General features: G+C 50.0%; 1 protein-coding gene across 2 annotated transcripts in view; it reads left to right on the forward strand.

Annotated features, from left to right (window-relative positions):
- The window catches only part of EPHB1 (EPH receptor B1), a 418,928-nt gene that overhangs the window by 133,149 nt on the left and 262,469 nt on the right, over positions 1 to 23,310 (forward strand). For both annotated transcript variants that reach the window (XM_059390963.1, XM_059390964.1), the window contains exon 2: positions 1,250 to 1,314. In XM_059390963.1, coding sequence (XP_059246946.1) covers positions 1,250 to 1,314 — 65 coding nt within the window. The remainder of the gene's footprint in view (positions 1 to 1,249; positions 1,315 to 23,310) is intronic.

The raw sequence follows: 23,310 nt of genomic DNA on the forward strand, positions 1-23,310 counted from the left end.
TCCCAGTTAATCAATCGATGGTGACAGAAGGCCAACTATTGCCTAGGGACAGTGATAGGGTGGGGCAGGGGCAGGAGGAAAGGAGGGTTTACAAAGGGACAAGGACATCTCTGCGAATGACGGATATATTTATTATCTTGAGGCCGGTGACAGCTTCATGTATAAATATATGTCAGAACGTATTCAGTTGTATGACTTAACCATGTGCAGTTTACTGTGCATCATTTCCACCTCAATAAAACTGCTGAGGGAAAAAAAAAAACAAAACCCAAAGAGGCTTTTGGCTTTGCTGATCAGGAGCTCATGGGTAGCTTTTGGGGAAGAGTTTCCATTGAGAGGTGGGGGCTGACAGCAGTCAGTAAGAGACTGAAGAGAAAAAAGAAAAAAGAGGGAGGTGCCTTGTGCTCAGGATGCTTTACTGCTCTCTCCCAGAAAGCTGTTCTCCTGAAGAACAAGTCTGTGGTCACCATGTGCCCGGAGATCTTGGTGTATGAGTTGTAGCTACTGTCACAGCTCCCTGGAGCTCAAGCTCCCTGGAGTTCACATCACAGCTGAGTCAAGGTGCTCTTTCCATGAATGGCGAAAGGGATCAATAACCAGGAAGCAGGTCACAGGGACTTGGGAGGTACATTTGTGTGAGACCCGGCTGAGTCTTGGGGGAAGGGGTGGCGTGGATTTGGGCCCAGGGGCAAAGGGACTTGCAGGGAGGCTGAGTCTTGGGAGAGTGGCTGGGGACAGGGGAGTTCATGGGACACCACCCATGGGTGTCAACATGGATGCCTGAAAGGGAGGCAGGGGACAAAGTGGGGGAGACGTGCAGGCCGACAGGTGAGGCTGGAGAGTGAACCCAGCAGGGAGGAAGAGGGCAGAAAGACGTGGCCCAGGGAGTTCAAGGAATGAATTAAATTTGGTTACTGGATTGACATGGCCATGGAAGAGCCTCTTTAAGAGGACCCTGGGAAGAAGCCATGGCTGGGGGTGAAGTTTCCGGACAGGTGGCTTCATCCTGTGCAGGCACCTTTCAGACTTCCAGGCTTCTAGGGAGAGAACAATGGATGCAGTGTCAGGACCCCTGAGATCTGAGCTGTGGCTTCCTGACAAAGCTCTTCCCCTCTTAGCCTAAGACTTCACAAAGGGGCTCAAGGCTCCTAACACTGACATTTGTAGTCATAAGTAACCTTGTTATCACCATAAGGGTGACCATCTAGCAATTCTCCTGACTCACCAGATTTTCTCTTTTGACCCACAGAAACTTTAATGGACACCAGGACAGCTACTGCAGAGCTGGGCTGGACGGCCAATCCTGCATCAGGGGTGAGTGTCATCCATCCATCCTTTAATCCTGCTGTGTAGTCCCGGGCCTGTAGGATGGCTGGGGGAGCAGAGTCTGGCTAGAGCTGGACCTTCGGAGGGGGATTGGGATAGAGGTGTGAATAGCTGTGTCCCCTGCCCATCTGCTTCAGGGGTCTCAGATCTGAGCTGCTCCCCAGTGTGGTGATACAGGCCATCTCCTGACACAGTCCCTCAAGGAGTTGGCCCCCAGGCAACTAGGACTGTACCTGTGTGGGGACAGGGGTAGTAGCTGCTGAGAGCTAGGCACTCAAGCTGGTGGTGTTGGCACAGATCAGAAATTTGTGATGTCCACAGGGTTGCCAAGACATAAGGGCATAAGGAAGAGCTGGAGGTCAGAAGGGCTGAGGCTTCCTTTCACCTGGAGCTTGCTTTAGAGAGTTGCTCTTGATTCACTTGTTCGGTGTTCATGTGCCTGGCCAGGCCTTGTTAGCTATAAGAATGGACGAGCTCTGAGGACCTCATGGCCTCCCATGGGTGTGTGGCTACCATGTTCATGGATAGGCTAAAGTATATCTTTTCTCTGTGGCAGTAGAGAGATCAGCAGGCAAGTATGGCCCAGAGCTGGGAGTGAGGAACTTAGGAGGGACCCATGAGGCTTTGCATAAAAGTTACATGCCCATTGGGGTTTACAGAATGTTTAGGGGGTTGATGGGTGATGAATGGGAAATCTGCAAAGATATTCCAAGTAGGAGCCATAGTTGAATAGGGTCATGAAAAGACATGAGAGAGGGGAATCTGTGTTTCTGGAATGTGGCAGGGTATGGACAGTGCCAAGGTGGGGTATGGGTTGGAATGGGGCATGGTGGTAGAAGACTGTGCCTGCCATGCTGAGGCTTCTGTGTCCATTCTGTCCTGCAGGTAATGGACAGATCCCGGGCGGGAGAATAACACGGCCACACCTTCTGATAGGATTTCAGGGAACAGTTGAGAGAAAGCATTTAAGAGCCTCTTCCAGCTGTCCTGTGTGGGTCAGAAGAGTGGGATGAAAACAGGATACTTAGAGGACCATTAGAGCAAAGCAAAGGCAGAAACACTGGCAGCATTTGGCCATGGATAGACAGCAGGGGGACAGAGCAGGAGACAGAGGAAGGGAGATAATGTTCAGAAGCCTGGCCTGAGTAACTGGCTCACTGCAGGGTTTAATCACCAAGGGAGAGGGTAGGGCAGTGAGTGGACTCTTCATCCCAAAGAGGTAGCCAAGTCAGCCGGGGTGGTGAAGCCCCTGTCTCCTCCCAAAAGGCCCATGCCTTTGGTGGCCTCCAGCCCAGAGCCTGTCTATATCCTGTGGCACACATCACAACAAGGCACAAACAGGCCTGTCATGAACCTGTGCTGTAGGGACAGTTCTCAATGACCACTAGGGGCCCAGCAGGCTGTGCACACTCCCTGGCTCTCACTCTCCCCCCAACAGCCCCAACAGTTACGGAATCCCCCCAACCATTAGGAGCAAGCATCCCGTCTTAGGGCAGGAAGACAAGGATTAGGATGGGTTGGTTGGTGGTTTCCAAGCTGGGCCCAGGGCAGGGGTCAATCCTGCCCACAGTGCCCAAGTCCCAGTTCTGTTGGGAGCACTGTGGGCTACTCGAGAATCTTTCCCACTTCTGGGAGGGACTATGCAAAGCCAATGAGGCAGCCACTTTTCAGGCTGCTGGATGTTAAGAACTTGCCACTCTTTTACAAATTACATTATTGTTTGAAGGCCTGTGTTTTCACAAGGCATTGACATGATTTATGGTTAATTTTCCCCTTGATTTTTGTACACACCACCTGTCTTCTTTAAACGTCGGCTCTCCTTTCCCAAGGAAGATTGTCCTTTAGGAAAACAATCAAAGTCAAGTGGTGCCCTTTAGAGACAGCAGCTGGCTGGGCTGCTCTGTTTTTGCTCTCCCACTGGTTAGCAGCCCAGTTCAGCCACCGTTCCCCAGGCTTTTCTCTCGAGAACATACAGCCAGGTAGTTCTTCTCTTTGTGCCCTGAGCAGCTTCAGAGCCTGGTTGGTTTCTAGAGAGTGCCGGGAGTGTCAGGCTGGCCCTTAGCTGGGTGAAGAGGGAGGACCAAGAACTATGCTTCCATCTCAAACCTTCTCTCCACCTCTCTCTGTCCTCATCCTAGATGGTTGCCCCCAATTCCCTGAACACTGCATGGCTCCCAAGCATGTGTCCCTAGCCCATCTTGCACTGGGTGCCCACAGGCAGGTCAGTTGAAGCTTGGCCCGAGCAGAATTCAGCCCCCTCTTCATCTCCCATGAAACATGTGGGCTCCATTTCACCAGGTTGTAAAGGCCAAACACTGGAGTGATTCTTTGTCATCTCCAGGCCCATCTGGAGGAACACCTTCGCAGCATCCCCAACCACGCTGTGTCCCAATCCCAGCTCCTCCGAGGGCCAGGGAGCTTTCCCCAGTAGCACTGTGCACAGTTGCAAATTTTGCATTTTTATATGTTAGTGTGGACTAATGTCTACCCCACATTTCTATTACCTCTTGGTTATCCCGTAACCTCTGAGGTTAGTTGGGATTCTGCCTTTCTGTTTACCATTGGAGATGGACACCTGGTTCATGACCTGACTTGGCTACTTGTTGATAGCTTCTGACCTGGACAAGTGGGTAGGTCATGGTGCCAGTCTCAGAGTTGGAGGACACAAGAGGGGCAGAAAGCTTGTGCAAGAAAGAGGCTGTGCTCAGCATGGGACCCGTGGAGTCTGCAGGGCCCCCACAACCCAGCTCTGCCAGCTCTTGACTCAACTCATGGGCAGTGGAATCAGAAGGCGGGCAGCACACGTCCATAGGGAGGGGAGCCCGGGGCATGCCTGCTCTCTCCCAGGGAGTGTCTGGAGCAGGGAGAGGTGACACAGCACTTTGTGAAGGGGAAGGAAGACCAAACACGGGAATGGAAGGAATGGGGCTGTGGACATGTTGACCTTTCAGGGAAAGGGACTCCTTTTCTGTGGCAGGACAGAGATAAGGGGCCTGCACAGAGAGATGCAACTGCTCAGGTTTGGTGACTGAAGCCATAAAACAGAAAACTCTTCCAATGATCTATCTTCTCACTGATGTTGGAGGATGGGTTCAGACAGTGAGGGTGGGGCGAGGGGTCTTGGGCAGCAGCGTTTAGGAGAGAGGGGCAGGTTTGAAGGAACTGCCGCCGTCGGAGGGCTGGAGAGAGGCAGGTGTGTTTAAGAGTGTGGCCACGCTGTGGCTGCAGGCCATGTGTTTGTGACGCCCGATCGGCAGGCCCCCGTCAGCTGCTGACTGTACAGGAGGAAGTGTGCTGGTGGGATCATCCTGAGGTATGGAGATGCAAGAACAGGGGGCCTGGAGGAGTAAGGAGCTGAGGACATCGGTCGGAGGTGGATAGTGTCTTACATCATGGCATCTACTCAGCAAGAAGAAGAGTGAAGCCGGGAGAGGACTGACCGCTGTGACAAAGTGCAGGGACCCAGATGGCAGTCTCATGAGCCTGGAGGAGGACCCCAGACTGTGGATTTGAGTCAAGGCTTGGATTGAAGAGATCAAGAGTACTTCTGGGTGGTCAAGAGATCCAGGGAGAGGGGCCAAGTTCAGGCATATGAGAAGTCAGGAGGCTGGATGGGTGACCCACATCTTCCAGGACCCACTGGGGTGGTGACGTCCCCAAAGTGGGCAGAGGTCTCAGAGCCTGTGTGCAGCCAGGAGACTGTGCCTGCAGGCTTAAGACGGAGAAGGGTAGGCTGTTACTGTTCCGGTAGCTGGGGCATCCCCAGGGAACTGAATTAACTCTGACCTGAAGAAGCATCATTCTGCCAGGAGGCCCGACTGGCATTACAGTGAACCCTATGCACAGTGCATGGCCTGGGAGGTGGGCTCCCCATGGGACCCTTCCTTTTATGGGGCTTGCTGGGTGTCTTCCCTGCTGTGTTTGAGAACTGCCAGCTGTGGGAAGGAATTGGACTGCCCACCCACACAGAGCCCACAAATTGTTCTCGTTTATATTGCTGGAGAGTGGATCATAATATTCCATGTCAGAAACGGAAAGTATTCGTGCCCAAATGCAAAATGTTGCTCTCTGATCTAATTGCACCTTTAATTCATGGCCTTTAGGTTTAACCTGAATTGGAGGCCTCCTGGTGAGCAGAAGGAGAAAGTAACGTTTATAAAGTCACAAATGCCAGGGAGGAGCTCAGCTTCCAGCAAAGCGTATCCCGGCGACCCCTCCCTCGGGCTAGCTTCATTTATTTCTCCCATACCCTTGCTTCCAGAAGGTTCCATGACCTTCGCTGTTCAGGGCCTCTGGGCAATGGGAGAGTTCAGGGAGGCCCCCCAGTGAACACTTAGTGAGTAGTGGTCTTTATGGCTTCACGGTCCTCTCCCAGCTGTCTGCCGCCATTTCTGGATGCTGCCTGACCCTCCCTACTCTTTTTCTTCCCCACTCCCACACTCTTGGGTGTCAGCTCTGTTCTCGTCCCCTCAGGGAGCCCTCCTGGATGCTCCTGTCCACCAGGGCCCAGTAAGGTGTCCTCTTCTTAAAGCCCAGGGGGCTTGGTGCTGACTTCTGACATACTGTCCATCACTCTGTGAGCTAACCAGATGCTGACATATGATCTTCCCCATGGGCTGGAGGGTATAGCAGCTTTATCTCTGCACCTCTGGTGCCCAGCATCGGCTCAGCAGGGAGTAGGCTCCAGGGGACAGGCTCCAATAAATGTTCGTTGGCCCAATAATGAGGAGCATTCTGGATGCTTTTTGCATCGCCAACCCAGGGTCCTGAACTTAGAAGATGTTCAATTTAGGTTGATTGTAGCCTAAGAAAATGTTTGTTGTAGACCTCTCCACACCCAATTAGTTGTCAGTATCCGCTTACTTATTTTTAAGGATTTTATTTACTTATTTGTTAGAGAAAGAGAGAGCACAGGCAGGGGGAAAGGCAGGCAGAGGAAGAAGGAGAAGCAGACTTCTGCTGATCAGGGAGCTGGACGTGGGGCTTGATCCCAAGACCCTGGGATCATGACCTGAGCCAAAGGCAGTTGCTTAAGCCACTGAGACACCCAGGTGCCCTGGTCAGTATCTTTTTAGAGAGCTTACTTGGTGATGGAAATGGTGCCAGCTAAAGGAGACCAGGACATTTACCAGAAAGGGCCAGTTGCTCTCAGATGCTGGGGTGGGGGGTAGATTAGAAAAGCAAGCCCTGGTTGCTCTGACAGGGGGACTTATTCTGCTGCTTATTGGGAGTCCAGCCCCAGAGTTCTTTTACTTTCCAAGTTTCACCAGGGCTTGCCGGCCCTGTGTACCCGGTCGGTGGGTGGCCTCTGTCTGTGGGACATGCAGCGGGAGTGTAAACACCTATCAGAGTTATCTTCAAAGGCCATTCCATGGGTGTCTAGACTCCAACTCCATCTGCACTGCCTTGGGGAACCACCTTTGTGGCCCGTGACATATACTGTTCACTCCTTTAATTTCGGCAAATCTTTATCATGGTAAGTGGAATTTGATGGAAAAAGGAGGGAAAGAGGAGTCCACAGCCCTGCCCAGTGAACCTTCAGGATGAGCTCACTGACTGTGTGTGTCCCTGCATATATGCATCTGTATGTGCCTGTGTATGTGTGTCTGTCTATATGTGTGCGTGTGTATATATGTGCACTTACATATATGTGTTTGTGTGTGTATACATATGTGTATATGCTTGTGTGGATGTATATGTATATGCGTGTATATACAGTCATCTGCATGTGTATATATATGTGTGTGTGTCTGTGTGTGGTTGTATATTTGTGTGTGTGTGTGTGAAGTTAAATGAGTTGATTTCATTTCATGCCCCTGTTGTAGGCAGTAGGCAGGTCCGAGAGTTCTGAAAATATCTTAAATGACTGGAGGGTTATTGACTTAGTGGCAGAGCTTCCAGAGGGGGCCACTGTAGGGAACAGCACGCATTTGAGCACGCTAATTCAGTTAAGTCCTGACATTAGAGACACGTTTACGAGCGCAGGAACACGCGGGCTTTACTGCATGGCCATTCCTTGCTGGCCACCTGTGGACCCCCATGGACCCTTGGCTGTCCCCGGCTGCCTCTCACTCCACATCTGTCAGTCCTCCAGGCATGTCCGCTGGCTGCCCCTTATCATGGGAATAAGGAAAGCATGCTCAGGAGAGGAATCTGCTCTAATAACACCCCGTTCGTTCCAAGGCCACTCAAAATCAATTGAAATTTGTCTTTCTGATGGATGAGAAGCTCTGGAGGAGCCCTGAAGCCCCCAGGCCTTGGCATGAGATAAACTGGCTCCCATTCCAGCTGTGGGATCTTGGGCTGGGCGTTTGGACCTCGCCGCTGCAGGTTGCCCCTCTCCTCGGTCCGGCAAGCGCGGCACCTTTCTCCGAAGATGGAACAAGTCAGTAGAACATTTTCTCTTCGTAAACATTCATGAAGTGTTAGTGTAGTACTAAGCCTGTGGAGGGCTGGATTTTCTCTTTTCTTTATTTGATGACTCAATCATGTTAATGAAGACAGAAAAGCCTGAGCTAAATTAGGCAAGTCCAAGAGAAATTTAGCCCCGGGCAAAATGATTTTGTGAATGGCGCTTTATGGTGTTTGAATTTCAGGCCTTGCCTGGGGACAGGCGGGCAAAGGTGGTTGGGGTTGGTCATCCTTTCTCAGACTGGTACCACTGCCTGGGACCTGGGGGCCTTTGGCCTGGTCGCTGATTGCTGGAAGCCACACTCTTGTATTGGTCAGGGTTCTCCGGTGGCCAGTGACAGAAAAGCCCGACCAAGTCTTAAAGGAAGTGCCCTGGCTCGTGAAACTGGCTGGTATGAAGGCTGGTGTGGCTTCTTGTGTGGGCCCCAACCATGTTAATCCTCGCAACAGCCCCATTTTACAGATGAGGAAACTAAGGCACAGAATCAGCTATGAAATTGCTTCCAGGCACATGGATAGAAAGTGCCAGAGCAGACGTCTAACCTCCTTCAGGCTGCTTTCCTGCTGACAACCACACAGTACTATCTTTCCCAATGAAACGCTGCCCACTGTGGCGGCTCCAGAAGCCGGCTTCAGAAGGAACTCCCAGGTTGCGTTGCTATGGGCTCCTCGAATCCAGGCTCGGTATATAAATGGTTTTCTCTCACAGTGCGAGAGATGGATGGTATCTTTTTCTCGAGCTGTTACCAGGAATGGATATTGCTTTCTCCACCGAGAGAGGTCTGGCCTCCCAGGGAGCGGGCCTCTGACCTCCCCGCTCCCTCCCTCCGCTCCTCCCCTCCCCTGGCCTTCTCAGGTGACCTCAGAGATAAGTCAGAGCTCCCCACCCTGGGCCTCCCACCCACTCTTTATCTTTTTCTCTCCCTACCAAAAGGCCTGTAATTAGGAAACATTAGCAGGCTCCAAACAGCTTTCATACCTCAAACATCCTGTGTAATTGCACTCAGCAGTGCTCTTCCCTGGCTATTAATGTCACTTTTATGAAGCAATGAGGAACAAAACACCCCGAGGCACTTAAAACATTTTTTTATATAATATGCATCTTTTAGGAGTGGAAGTTTAAAATCACCTGCCTGACAGAGACATTGATAGACAAAGGCATGGGAGCCAGGGAGGTGGGGCCCTGGGAAGAGGAAGAGAGTCCGAGAGGAGCTGAGGCGCCCCATGCTGCCCTGGGCAGAGTGTGGTCGCTGGGGCTGGGTGGGTCCCCAGGGGAGGAGAGGTGGGTCCGATGAACAGCAAGCTTACCCTTCTGCCCAGCTTCATCAAGTGTGATCGCTCTCTCCTGGGGCTCCTGTGTGAGATCTTCTTCGTGGGCATGTGTGGGCCTCTAACAGAGGTGAATAGAAGGTTACAGACTAATTACGATAGTGGTTGCTGAAATACGTGGGGTATGACTGTGTACGTGTGTGGAGATCAGGTAGGAGGGCAGGAGGGAGAGAAATGAAGGGAGACATGCTTCTTAGAGCTTGTTGTTAAAGAACTTTGGGAGTTGTGGTGGGTCACCAGAACCTTCTCCATTGTGGAGGTAGGCTTAACCTTCATTTGCCCAGACAGACCCATGTCTTTCCTCATCTCTAAAACCTTCCCCAGAAAGGCAGTCACCCCACCACATCCCTCGTTCCAGCGCTAAAAGCCTCCTGCCACTGATAGGTGAGCCCAAGGACCAAAGGCCTGATGACAGATCCCCTCAGGTTGAAGGCAGGAGTGGCTCTCAAGGCTGTGGAAGGAAACGGGGCTCCTGACTCAGGTGCCAGGACAGAGCTGAGGCGGGGCAGAAGGGGCTCAGTGCCCTGAGAGCCCAACTCACAGCTCCCTCACACAGCCTGCCTTGGCAATGGAAAGAAATGGGGTAAGACAAAGCTTTAGAGGGAAGGTGAGGCAGAGTTGAGAGGTGTAGCCAAGATGGGTAGGAAGAAAATGGAAGAAGAAGGGAGGGTAAGAGTGGGCAGAAACAGGTGGGGACACTGAGTGTAGCTCAGGAGACAGGGTTCTGGCCTCAGTGGGAACAGAGCAACCCTCCCATGAGGCCTTTGGCTTTCCTTCCCCTTATGGCCGGAAGTACTAGAATACTTAGGCCCAAATCCCCCCGTATGGGAATTGCCCCTTCCCGCAGTTTTACTTCCCTAGTTTTAGTTACTCACAGCCAACAGCGGTCCCGAAGCAGAGGATCCTCCTTCTGATGTACCGTCAGAAGGTCAGTTGCAGCCTAACGCTAGGTCACAGTACCTGCATCGTTTCCCTGCCTCCATCTCATCCCGTAGACATTTAAGCATTTAGTGCCGTGCAGAAAGGCATTTTAAGAGAGAGACACCACATTCACATAACTTTCGTTACAGTAGATTGTTGTAATAGTTCTCTTTTATTATGAGTTCTTGTTGTTAATTTCCTACTGTGCCTGATTGAGAAATTCAACTAGGTACAGATGCACAGGAGAAACATACATAGGGCTGGGGACTGCTCGCAGTTTCAGGCCTCGTCCTGGGGGTGTTGGAAAAGGTTCCTACAGATAAGGGGAGGACTCCTGTACTTCTGGTAGTATCATAAAGGAGCAAGCCCAGCATTTGGAATCTAACGTCCTGGGTTTATTTCCATTTTCCTTTAAGTTCTTTAACTTCTCTGAGCCCCTTTTCTGCCCTGTTGCAGAGTGTAAGATCTTATTTATGCGGTGCTTGGCAGGATTAGAGAGTGTTTACCTTCTTTATAAACTCTGAGGCTCAGACAGGACCATTTGCCCTAGCTAGTACTAGTGGTTGCAGTGGCTCTCGTTGGAAGGGCGTAACTGGCCTGGGGTGTGGGGTGAGCTGGCAGAGGGAGGCCCTGGAGGCTCGAGATCAGCATTCCTGCACCGCTGTAGAGAGACTGCTTTTGGGCGGATACCGTCCCAGGGTGCACCTTGTTATTAATAACCGGGTTGCTGTTGTTCCTAATAGTGGGAACCATTGCTGCTACTCCTCACCCTTAATTAAGCACCAGCTGTATACCAGGCACTGAAAACAGCCAGTATGACCTCACTGAACTTTCACCAGGGCCATGCAAGCCAGATGGTGTTTCTCCCCATTTTACAGAGCGACCCTGGGACTCAGGGCAATTTTCCAGAGTCACAGGACTGTTTAGAGGTGTGGTTAAGACTGATTGATCGCAGGCTTGTCTGGTCACAAAGCTCACTCTTGTACATCTTTCCCTGAAGCCATTAAGGAAGGGATCTCAGAGTCCTATGTCATTGAGCAACTGGAGAACAGGAGTAAGGAGATGCCAAAGTTTCCCTGTTTTCTACAAAGGGAAAGGGTAGGTTTGGGAGAGCTGGGTGTTAGTGAGTAGGGTGCTCTTTAAGCAACCCATGAATTTTTTTATAAGCACAGATAGTTGGTGATGTGTGGATTAGGAGGAAGGGAGCAGCAGGTCCAGGAGGATCTGGAGGGGGACCAGGAAGGGCTGGCAGGTATCCAGAGGAGCACACAGGTAGCCCCTGGGGATGGCTGGCTCCAGGCCGTGATGGAGGGGCCTGTGGGTCAGTTTCCACCCCTGGGCCTCTGCGAATGTTCAGGAAGTGAAGACTCCTGAAAAGGGAGATATGTGACAGGATGGGTCCCATTGAGTTGCTCTGTCCTCTCCAGTGGCCTCAGCAGCAGTCTGTAGGACCAGCCCCTGCTCCATTGGAGGTGCTCTTCTGCTGATAGAATAGAGAGGGTTCTGGTCATGCCACATCCCCATCTCTTTGGACCCTGTCCCACTCACCACTCCGGTGGTGACAGGCCTGCCTGACACATTTCCCAGTGTCACAAAGGACAGCCAACATGAAAGATGTTGGACGGGGGAGCTCTGCCTTTAAGCCAGGATGGTCCTTGGCAATGGGCTACATTTACAAGTAGGTGTCAATAGCTCATTAGGCAGTGACAAGCCAGGGGTGACCCAGGTAGGTGGGGCCTTAGCGGGTGGGGCCTTGCATGTGGCTGGTCTCCTTTCCATTGGAAATGACCACAGGATGCAGAAGCAGGAGAGGCCAGACTGAGCGGGTGGGATTTGCAGTCATCTAATACAAGTCATAGAGGATGGCAGGCCCACGGTGTGTGGCACCGGCCTGAGCTCCCCTGCCATGATGGGCTCATTCTGGGAGCTGAGTTTAAAAGAAATATTGGAAACTCTAGAGCATGCCTTGAAGAGGGTGATCCTTAATCATGTTCTTCAAAGAATGTTTGTGGACCTGGGAACTTCAGCCCAAAGACAATCTGTAGCAAAGTGGAGGAGGTAAAGGAGTGAGATCGGAGTCCTCCCCAGGCTTCCCAGACTGACCACACTTGAGCAGCCACAGTCCCAGGAAAAGATGCCCTGATGTGGGTCACACACAGTGGCCACAAGCTCACCGTCAGGAGGGAGTATACAGAATGGAGGGCGTTGTGTCCTCTCCCTGGGCTAGATTTGATTTTAGTGCACTTGGAGAATGGGAATTCTCCACTCTGAGAATGGCTGGAAGCCAAGAACTTTAGGGAAGCCAACCTCTTCCTCCTGCTCTGGCCTCCTCTCTTGTCTCCAGGATGGCTCCAGCTGGCCATAGACAGCCTGGTCCTCATGCAGTCAAAACTCTCCACCCCCATGCAGTGAGGAGCCCGTGTCCCCAGCCCCTCTCCCAGTGTGGTGGCCCGGCTTCGGGCCGGCCTCCGCTACTGAGCAGAAATCCCTTGGAGCTGCAGTGACAAGTGCTCAGCTTCTCCCAGTGGTAACTGTGCTCCTCTCAGTGGAACCCAGATCTGGGCAGGGTGGGATTAGGCAGCTGGGGCCTGGGGCCCTGCAGCTCCCGCCCCTGCCTTGTTCGACAAGGCCTTGTTGGACACCAGTGAGGACCACATTCAATCGACAGCTTAAGATAATCACATGTGTGAGGCACTAGGATAATGACAGCTGAATACCCTGCCATGGTTGCCATAGTGACCAGCCAAGCACTGGTTCCCTCCTTTTTTTTCTTTCTTGTTTTCTGGGCCTCCTTGTTATGGGGCTGGCTGGTGGGGTGGGGGCTGAGTTTGGGAAATGGGAAAGAGGAGGAAAGGGGGAGGGGAGACCCAAGAGGGGCAGCCCATTATCCTCTTTTTAAATACCCCAGCTGGAGGTGTTTTAAATCCCAACAGAGACAGAGAGAAACAGTGTCTTAATCCCTAGCTCCCTGTGAATTATTTAAAGGGATCTTGTCAGAAGGATGAATTTGTCACTGTTGCAGTGTCAACAGCAGCAGCAGCTGTCATAATGGCTGAGGACCCCACTCCAGGCAGGGCCTGGTACGAGATGCTGCTGCCTGGTGGAAGTTACAGTGGCCCCGGGGGCTGTGGACCAGAACCCCCCTCCCGAGGCACAAGCCTGCAGTGTTTCTCCTGGCGTGCTGGCAGAGACCGGGGTGTGAAATGTGCCAGGATGCAAAGAGATGCATGCCATCTGGACCTTGGGCCCAGCCAGCCTCACCCTCCCTGAGTGGGGCTCCCAGAGCCCTGGGATCTCTGAGCAGCGAGAGCTGTGCACCCTGGCTGGGAATGGGCAGAGCCCACCGGTGCCCGTAAGACAGTTGGTAGGTGGGCATACCCAAGGGAGGGCAAACAGGTCCCACCTGGGCCACAGCCAGCACACCCAACCATACATGGACACACACACACACGCACACGCGCACACACACACCAAAGATGATACAGGGGGGCAAACAACCAGACAGACAAGGAAGAGTCATAGATCATACATACCATGAAGGAGAGCTGAGACTTTTTTTTTTCCCCCAGGTTTTATTTATTCATTTGAGAGAGAGACAGAGAGAGCACAAGCAGGGGGAGAGGCAGAGGGAGAGGGAGAAACAGATGCCCCACTGAGCTGGGAGCTGGACATGGGGCTCGATTCCAGGACCTGGAGATCATGACCTGAGCTGAAGGCAGATGCCCAGCCATCTGAGCCACCCCGAGAACCAAGACTTTGAAGGAAAAATAACAGACCTGTGCTCAGAGAGAGGCTAAGCATGTTTCTCTGGAGGGCTGGTACCCATAATAACTGACTTGCAGGGGTCCAGTATGCCATGAACTGTCATATTTAATCCTCATGCCCATCTCCTGAGGTAGGTCCTGTTAGAGCAGCGGAGGCTAAGAGAGGTTTAAGGACTTGCCCATGGTCACACAGCTGCATCTGGTCCGACTTCAGAATCTGGACTCTTAGCCAGGGGTCACATGACTTCTGGAGTGCAAGAGTTAGTCATGGTGACAGCAGTGCCACTTAATCCCAACCAAAATCTCCTTCCCAGCCATCAGGATGTGTTTCGCTCGGGGGCATCTCTCCTGCTTCCACCTCAAGACAGTATTTCTTGTATTTTTCCCTCTAGTCTTTTTTTTTTTTTTTTTAAATATTTTATTTATTTACTTGACAGACAGAGACCACAAATAGGCAGAGAGGCAGGCAGAGAGAGAGAGAAAGGGAAGCAGGCTCCCCACTGAGCAGAGAGCCCTCCTGGACTCTGGCAGGCAGATCCCAGGACGCTGGGATCCTGACCCAAGCTAAAGGCAGAGCCCTTAACCCACTGAGCCACCCAGGCACCACCCACCTTCTAGTCTTTCTTAAAAGGATTTTGTAGAGACTTTTAGAGATTGCACTGGGAAACAATGAGTATGTTTTTCATATTCTCATTGTTTCCATATCTGTGTCCCTTCTCCCCCTCCCTGTGCTTTTCTGCATCACAGAGTATGTAGTTGAGGGAACGCCTAGCCTCGTACCCCTGTAGGAGGAAAGCCCTTTAAAGCAGTCCCTGATAGCAGGTCCAGTTCTGGGGCACGCCACAGGGAGCCGTGGTAATGAGTGGGGGGCCCTTCCTGTCCTCCCAGCCCAGCACATCTGGGAGGGAAATGAAGGCTATTGGGAGGTGAGCTCTCTTGCAGCCCTCAGGGGGGCCATTGAGTAAATCGCTGCTTTGGTTGGTTGGTGTACTAAATGGTAGATCCCTCAGGGCTTGTAGGAATTTATGCCCCATGGACCACATTTTACATTTTAATTAGCCCTCTAGCTTGTCTAATATCCCAGCTCTTTGAAGCCTAGTGTCCTGTCTCTACCGGAGCCTTGGAGTCCAGGCTGATTGGGGGAGGGAGTGGTGGCTCTGGCCCAGCCCAGGAAATCTGCTTCTCCATGAGAATCGGGGGCCTCCTGTGGGCTCTGTGAAGTTGTGTGCTGTCCCAGCCTCAGTGGGCTTCTTGTTCAGAGAGGCAGCCATCTCTAACTGGGGTCTGAAAGTGGGTCTTTGGGTTTCCTCTGATTGGGCAGTGCCGGGGACGTTCCATATGGTTCCATGGGGCGTGTTGGCAGTGACAGTCTGCAGAATAACAGGTTCCTTCAAACAGCAGTTTGTGCCCAAATACAGACTGCCAGATGGGACCAAAGCCTGGGCGCCGTGTCCAACTTCCTCTCCCTGTGGTTTGAGCTGGTAGTGGACGATGCCTCCGGGGATTGCCTAGCTGAGAGGAGGGAACCTGTGCTGAGCCCTGCCCAGAGGACGCCCTGGAGATTCCAGGAGGGGCAGGAAAGGGGGCCCTGGTTGGCCCTCTGCGTCTGTGTGGAGGTGGAACTCAGCCCTCTCGGCCGGCCCTTCTGCTGACCAGAGACGGGATTATTTATTCAAGATGGAGGAGATGATTTCCACATCCCGATGCGTCAGCCAGAGGTGGATCCTGCGGTTGACATAGCAATGGGGCTGCTGCTGACACTAGTGGGAATGATAATGGGTCCTTACTGAATGGAAGCTCCGTTCAGGCCTGGAGCAGGATGGGTTACTCCCATGATCTCGGTCCTCTAGGCACCCATGGAGGTAAACGGTCTTCTGCAGATGAGGAAACTGAAACTCAGGAAGTCATTCATGGTTACAGAGCTGTAACTGACAGTCATCCGGCCACCGGCCTCTGGCAACCTGTCCTGCCTCTCCTCCTCCCTGCCCCTTGTCCTGTGCCATCTGGCAGTCACCCTGCTTCCAGGGTCTTTTGGCCCTGTGCTAGGCACACTTCTGCTCCAGAGAGTCCGTTCTTGTTCTAGCCTGGAATGTCCCTCCCTCGTGTGCCCTCCAGGCTGAGGGCTCTAGTGTGTCATTTAGATCTCTGCTTCAAAGAGGACCCCCTCCTTGAGGACCCCACTGCCAGCCATCCCTCTGTTCCCTTACCTGTTCCTTAAGAGTATGGGACAGTCTGATACTGTTCCTTTGTTGGCTGTTCATCTTTGTGGTTGCTCTGTTAGAGTATGAGGCCCCCAGGGCGGGGACTTTGCCTCTTGCTCACTGCTGGGTCTCCCTGACACCCAGGACACTGCTTGGGGATGTAGTAATTATGAAACCTTTTATTTAAAAAGTGGGTTTAAATGCACTGGGCTTTATACAAATCACAATAGCTAGGTTCTTGTTAGGCTAATAGAAGCCACAAAGCCAATTTCAATGATCTCTTCCTTCGCTGCAGTGTCCAGAGGAAGTGGCCTTCCTGGCCAGGTGCCACGGAAATGGGAAATGGCTTATTCAGGGCAGTTAATAGGATGCAGACGTGGTAGCCTCTGGGTATTCGGGAGGGACAGGGTCTACACAGGGTGTTGGGGCAGCAGTCCAGGTTGCTGGTAACTATCACAAATCTTTCAGCTCCGTGCTTGGAACTGTCTTCAGAGACATACAGGGGAATCAGCTAGATTCTCTTAACTTCATTCTGTAGTAGGTCTTCATTTTTGAGCAAGGAATATTCTTTCTTAGCTTGTTCATCCATCTGACTCATCAGATTTGGCTGCATATGACTTTTGCCTCTTTTTTAAAATCCAGATTCGCTCTTGGAGGTTAAAGAATGCGTTCGAGTTTCTGAAGGTTGTTCTAGAAGTCAGGGTAGATGGTCAGGTAGAATTCACGGCAGTGGTTTTGAAGGGGAACAGCATGTTTTACACACACACACACACACACACACACACACACACACAGAGCTAGCCTGCATATAGGGGATACACCGGCCACTCCTGAGCAACAGACCTACGACACCTGACTTCCAGAAAGCAGGTTTAACAACCGCTGATCTTGGAGGAACCTAAAGCTGTCTTTCTTGTACATCAAAGTCACAGTCTCAAAGCCTGAACAAGTACTTTCTGATGGATGTCATTGTTTTCTTTACTACGCTTATCTCAAGGATTCAAGGACGGGTGGTCCATTTGCATCAATAATAGTGCCCTTTCAAAGGCTATTAATATTCTGCTGGTTGTGCAAAGCTGCTTTGTTTCTTTTCCCAGGCGCAAGTTAGCCAGGTGTCACCTGCACTAAGTCCACAGAAAGGATTGGGGCTAAGGAGACAGAGAACTTAAGAAACAGACCAGGGCCTTGCTCATTCCTTCAATCTTAGAGTAATTATTGAAGGCTAGGTGCTGGGATTACAGAGAGGTCCCCAACACAGTGCAGCCTGCTAAGGGCCAGCCGTAGGGAAGGTGGATTTGTGTTTTAGAAAACTCACTGGGGCAGGGGAGTTAAAGAGAAGGACTGGCAGAGTGACTAGGAGGGGGAGGGACTTCAGCAGGGGGCGGGGGAGGGGGAAAGGGCCAACCCTGTGAATGAGCTCTGGAGGAGACAGGAGACTTGGGTTTGGCACCTCCACCCAAAGATGGGGAATGGAAGTGGAGAAGGCGGAGTCTAGAGTGCTTCCTGGATAGCTGGCATAGGGCCTGGCTGGTGGAGGGGCCAACTGTGTGCAGGAGCACTGCAGAGAGCATGGGGGAATGCGGAATATTCATCAGGAGGCATCCAGCAGCCAGCTGGGGTAGAGAGCCTGGGGTACCCGGCAGACCTGGAGGTCGGTGATGGGTGAGACCTGAGGTGGTTGCAGCCTTGGGTGTGGTCAGCAGCTCTCTGGGCATAAAGGGAAAGGAGAAGGGATTCCTGAGAAACCAGTGGATTTCAGGGATCCCAGACATTACTGAATAAAAACGCAGTTGTGTGATACCAGTGCTGCAAAGCTAAATGCATGGAGTTATTTTGCTTGTCGAAATCAACTAATAAATTAGTCAAAACATAATTCCCTGTCCTCAAGGAGCTCACAGCCTGGTAGGGGAATCCACAGTCGTACACGGAGCAATTAACAAATAGTTCAAAACAGTGTCTTATGAAATGCTAAATTGTGTGGAAAAGCTCAGTCATGCTGTGAGCATCCAGAAACATGGTAGCTGTGTATAAGCCAGGAAGGCGTCATAGAGGGCAGAGTACTTGAGCCCCTTCACGGGAGGGAGCCACACCGAGGGCTCGAAACTACCACCCACCAGCTGCCTGACTTCAGGCCAGCTATGGGATGTCCCTGGGCTTCAGTCTGCCCATCTGTCAACAAAAGGTTTTCATCAGCATGACCTACAGTGGTTTCCAGCCAGATCTGTTCCTCTCTGGTTCTGCATCTTGGAGGAATGGAGATGGCATAAGAGTGGGATAGAAGAAAGGTGTCAGGCCCATCAGAACCTCAACAACAGCAGCAAGAGGCAGGGATGGGCACTGTCTCTGGGCGCAGATGTGAGAGGATGTGGCCCTGGTTTGAACCCTTGCCATCTCTCGCCTGGTCTGTTGTCATTACTTTCTGACAAACAGCGAGTCAGGGCACAAGTCCAGGCATTAAGTAATGCCATCCCTAGTTCGTGGTCATGGGGATGTGAGGGAGAAGCCAAATAAGGAGAGTATTGTTCTGGGAGAAATGGCAAATTACAGTGACAAAGGGGGTGTGTTAGACACGGAGGGTGTTTTGGCCTGATACCTGCCTGATGCCAGGCTGGAAAATTGAGGGGTCCTTGAGTGGGCTCCTGGGCCCAAGGTTCTGATCTCATCTTTGGACCACGCTGGTGATTCTCCTTAGGCTCCCAGCATCAGTGATGGGGATTCCACTTCCCTGGCCACCTGTCCCCTCTCTGGTTGCCATCTTTGCCTCACCTCGGGCATCACTTGTTCATCCACAAGTAAAACTTGCTCAAGCAAATACTGGTCACTTGGGATATAGGGATGAAGGAGTGAGAAGGGCATCCCTGGCTCAGTGGCTTGGTCACACAGGGGTCTAAAGTTACAATGGGCATGCCTTTTGTGGTTGTCAAGGTGTCAGCTGGACCAGAAGAAAACAAAGAGTTTTATTTTAAGGTTTATTTATTCATCTTAGAGAGAAAGTGCACATGAGAGAGTGTGAGCAGGGGGAGGGGCAAAGAGAGAGGGAGAGAGAGAGAGAATCTCCAGCAGACTCTCCGCTGAGCGCAGAGCCTGCCTCTGAGATCAGGACTGGAGCTGAAATCAAGAGTCAGACACTTCACTGATGGAGACACCCAGGCGCCCCAAAGAGGACTTTAAAAAGCTACATTGAAGTATTAGTTACATGTCATAAAATTTACTCATTTGAATTGGACAGTTCAATAATTTTTAGTAAGTTTACGGAAGTGATATAGTTATCACCACAGTCCCATTTTAGAACATTTCCATCACCTCCACAGAAGATTGTTCATGCCCATTTGAAGCTACTGCCCATTCCCATCTCCAGTGCCAGGGAAATACTAATGCTTTTCTATCTATAGATTTGCCTTGTCTAGACAGTTCATATACATGGAATTGTGCAATATGTGGTCTCTTGAGTCAAGTTTCTTTCATATAGCACAACGATTTAGAGTTTATCCTTGTTACATCTATCAACACCTCATTCTTTTTTATAACTGGATAGTATTCCATTTTCTGGCCACGTTACATTTTATTTAGGTGTTTACTAGTTGATGGACATTAATAAGGGTCTTAGGTGCCATATTGGAATCTGGTGGAGAGCTCTAAGAATGGAGGACTAGAGTCAGAATGGTGTGCTTTATAAATCTTAGCCCACAAATAAAGATGCACAAGAACAATCCTGGACCTTGTTTTCTTTTAGTCAAATTATTGCAGACTCTCAGTAGTCCCTGTCCCACTGGTTGATGAGAATTTCAGTCTTGATTAATGGTTCTTCCTACAACGCTTGTGCAAAGCTCCCAGAGGTCCCACTCAGAGCAAATCGGAGAAGGCTGCTACACGGTCCATAGGCCCATGATCCGCTGAGGCCCAGCCACCTCCAGGTGTTCTGAGCAAGCATAAACTTCTAGAGATGATGGTAGCTGCGGGTAATAACTATTCATACCTATCCTTGTCTATATAAAAGAATCTGAGGCTTGATCCTAGAAGTGAATGGCTCGGTCAAAGGGTATATGCAAATAAAATTTTGATAAAGAAAACCAGAATTTTTACAGAGCCTCTACCAATTTGCCCTTCATCTAGTTAATAGATCGAGTGCTTAGTTTCCACACCTTCTCCAACACAGTGTGTTATCAAACTTCTATCTGACAGATTTAAAAAAAAAAAAAAAAGTATCACAATGTGGTTAATTTCCATTTTGGTTATATTGAATAATGTTCAGTATCTTATCATATGTTTATGAGTTCTCTTTTAGTGAGCAGTTTGTTAACATCCTTTGCTTATTTTTGTATTTTATTATTGATATATAGATTATCTTTATATATTAAGGGAAACTAATACCTTTCCCTAAATAGTTCCTTCCCAGCATGTTTCCTTTTTTTTTTCTTTTGATTTTACTTCTGGCCATTTTTTTTTTTTCTGCCATTAAAAGAAAAATTGTATGGAGTTGAATCGATCAATCTGTTCATTTGTGGCTTCTGAGTTTCATGTCATAATTACTGCACATAAATTGTCTCCATAGTTTCTTTTAGTATTTTTATGGTTTTGTTTCTAATGTTCAAACTTTGATTCACTAAGCATTTATCCTGAAGTAAGGAATGAGATATGGAGGCAAAGTTGTTTTTTCCCAGATGGCTACTCAGTTATCACAATGATTTCTTAAAATGATGTACCTCTTCCCTACTGATTTGAGTGGTGGCCAACATTTTAAATGTTGAGAGAAATTATTGATATGACTTCTCAAAGATTTCCTTAGCCACACTGTGACCGGTGGGCTTGTGAGTACCCTTTGCTCCAGATTCTTACCAAGACTTGATACTTTATCTAATTTTTGGCTGATAAAAAAAGTCATGGTACTTTGTTGTTGTTTTAATGGAAAAAGACAATTATAGAAAGGAACACAAGAAACATAGGTCAGATGCCTGGAAGGTGAGGCCGAGAAGCTGTCACTGAACAGAGACCTTTAGGACATCAGCTTTGGGACAGGCAGTGAGAGTGCCTCCCGGGGACCGGGGCTAGCCTAGACCTTGGCTGAAAGAATCTGGGTTCTACACATCTGTGGGATATCTCTGATATCCAGAGCTGGTAAGGCTCCTCTTTTTTAGAGAGCTGGAAAGCAGTGTGCCTGGGAACACAGTGTAGCTCAAAGTGTGGTTGGGGAGGTAGGACTGATGAGTGGAAGAGTGCTGAGGGAATGCATGACCTGTAGTCTTATCAAGGCCCTCTCTGGCCCCTCCCCAACACTTGCCCCATGAGAACCTAGAGATTCTACCCCAGGATACCTTTTCAGTTTCTACAGGTCTAGTTCAACCTACTATCCTGTGTTGTTGGTACTGCTACATGCACATCCAGTTGTCCTGTCCACCTATTGGGGTGGCCCTCCAATCCAGTTTCTACATCACAGAAATCTAAAAACTCAGCTCTGATCACCTGTGCTTCTCCTCACTAAAACTCATCAGTGACTTCCAGTTACCCAGGATGAAATTCAGAGTTCTAGACCAGACTCATCCTCTCCTCTTGCTTATTCCTGCACCTTTAGCTTTTTATGACTTTCTGTTACACCAGTGACACTACTCAATGGCACCAGGCCACATTTTCCCACTGCAGGGTCTTTACACTTGCTGTTCCTGGACCTCGATGCTGCACTCCTTCTCTGTTCCTCTCAGCCACCTCCAGATACACACTTCTAACTCCTCTCTGACCACCACCTCTCAGTTTGGAGGGTCTCCCTTGACACTCCTCTGTGTATCCGTTATATCCCCTCTCTTGGCACCTTGTCATTTTCTCTCATAGCAATTAGCCAAGTGCCATTATTTTTTTTTAAAGATTTTTATTTATTTGTTTGACAGAGAGAGAGAGAGAGAGATCACAGGCAGGCAGAGCAGCAGGCAGAGAGAGAAGGGGAAACAGGCTCCCTGCTGAACAGAGAGCCCAATGCGGGGCTCGAACCCAGGACCCTGAGATCATGACCTGAGCCGAAGGCAGTGGCTTAACCCACTGAGCCACCCAGACACCCCCCAATTGTCACTATTTAGTTACTTTAATAACCATTTGTCTAATTTTTATTTCTCTTCCTAGATTATAAGCTTCATATCGTTGTATCCCCAGTGGCTAATAGAATGCCTGGCATAAAGTTCATGTTCAGTAAATATTATTTTTTCATTGATGAATGAATGAGGTATAACTCAAAAGCAAGGAGGCTGATTCCGCATATCACAAACAAATAACAGTGTTTGTCCCTCCCCGCTGGGAATGCCATTCCACTCTCTCTCTGTCTGCTGAAATACTCCCTTTCTTCAAGGCCCCCAACCCTAATGGCCACTTGCCTGGAAGGCTTTCATTCCTCCTCTAGCCCGCTCTGAGCACGTTTATTTTTCCAAACCCTGTCGTACCCACTGGCAGGGGAATGAAAGGAAGAAATGAATGTGAGACTCTGTCTTCTCCTTTCCCCAAACATCAGGAAGTTATTTTTCCTTTCTCTCAATTTCTCTCTGCCCTTTCCCTTTGAATATACAGCATTCCTCCTAATTTGCTTCGATCCCTCCCTTAGGAGCTGCCATGGAATCAATTAAATCTGTGTAGAATTTTATAACTCAGGGTCACCCAGTATGATTCCTCATTTTACAGATGAGAAAACTGAGGCCCAGAGAGGTTAATGTTGGAAGCGATTACCTCTGTTGGGTCTTATAATACCAATCCGTGTCATTTCCTAAGATAAATGTTCTCAATATCCCAGCTCCACAAGAGTAGAAATGCCTCATTCTGTCTACTTAAGACTCACTACTGGTGACAGTCTCAGTGCGAAGGTGAGCCTCAAAAGGTGGGCTTCCAGTCCTGTTCCCACACAGTGAAGCTGAGGGAGTCTTGACTACTACAGAGTCAGGGACTCTGCCTGGGAAGCTTCCTCTCCTAAGTGGGGCCACAAGCTTCACCTGTGCATTGACAAAGGTGCCCCGTGTTGGTGCTGAGACTTTACACAGCCCGGTTGAAGTAGAAGTAGAAGATGGGGACTTTGCTGTTTAAACCCTTGCAGAACAAACCCGTCCTTCCCTCCGAATTCACATAGGGTCCACGGGGAAAATGTTATTTCGAAACAGCCATGAAAGGGAGAGAGGTCTGAAAATAGGAACTAAAACCACTGTCAGCAACTTCGCCCTAATATATTTGCTTCTGGTTCCAAAAATCCAGGCAAGCAGAAAGTAACTTTAACAAACACATTGAAATAGAACATAACACAGTCTTTAAGAAGGAATAAAAAGGGGTTCGTTGACTTATAGAGAATCAATAAGAAATTAAGTAGAGTTCAGCTGAGGTGTGCAGTGTGCAAG

Source organism: Mustela nigripes, chromosome 2, assembly GCF_022355385.1.
Source record: "Mustela nigripes isolate SB6536 chromosome 2, MUSNIG.SB6536, whole genome shotgun sequence".
NCBI lineage: Eukaryota > Metazoa > Chordata > Mammalia > Carnivora > Mustelidae > Mustela > Mustela nigripes.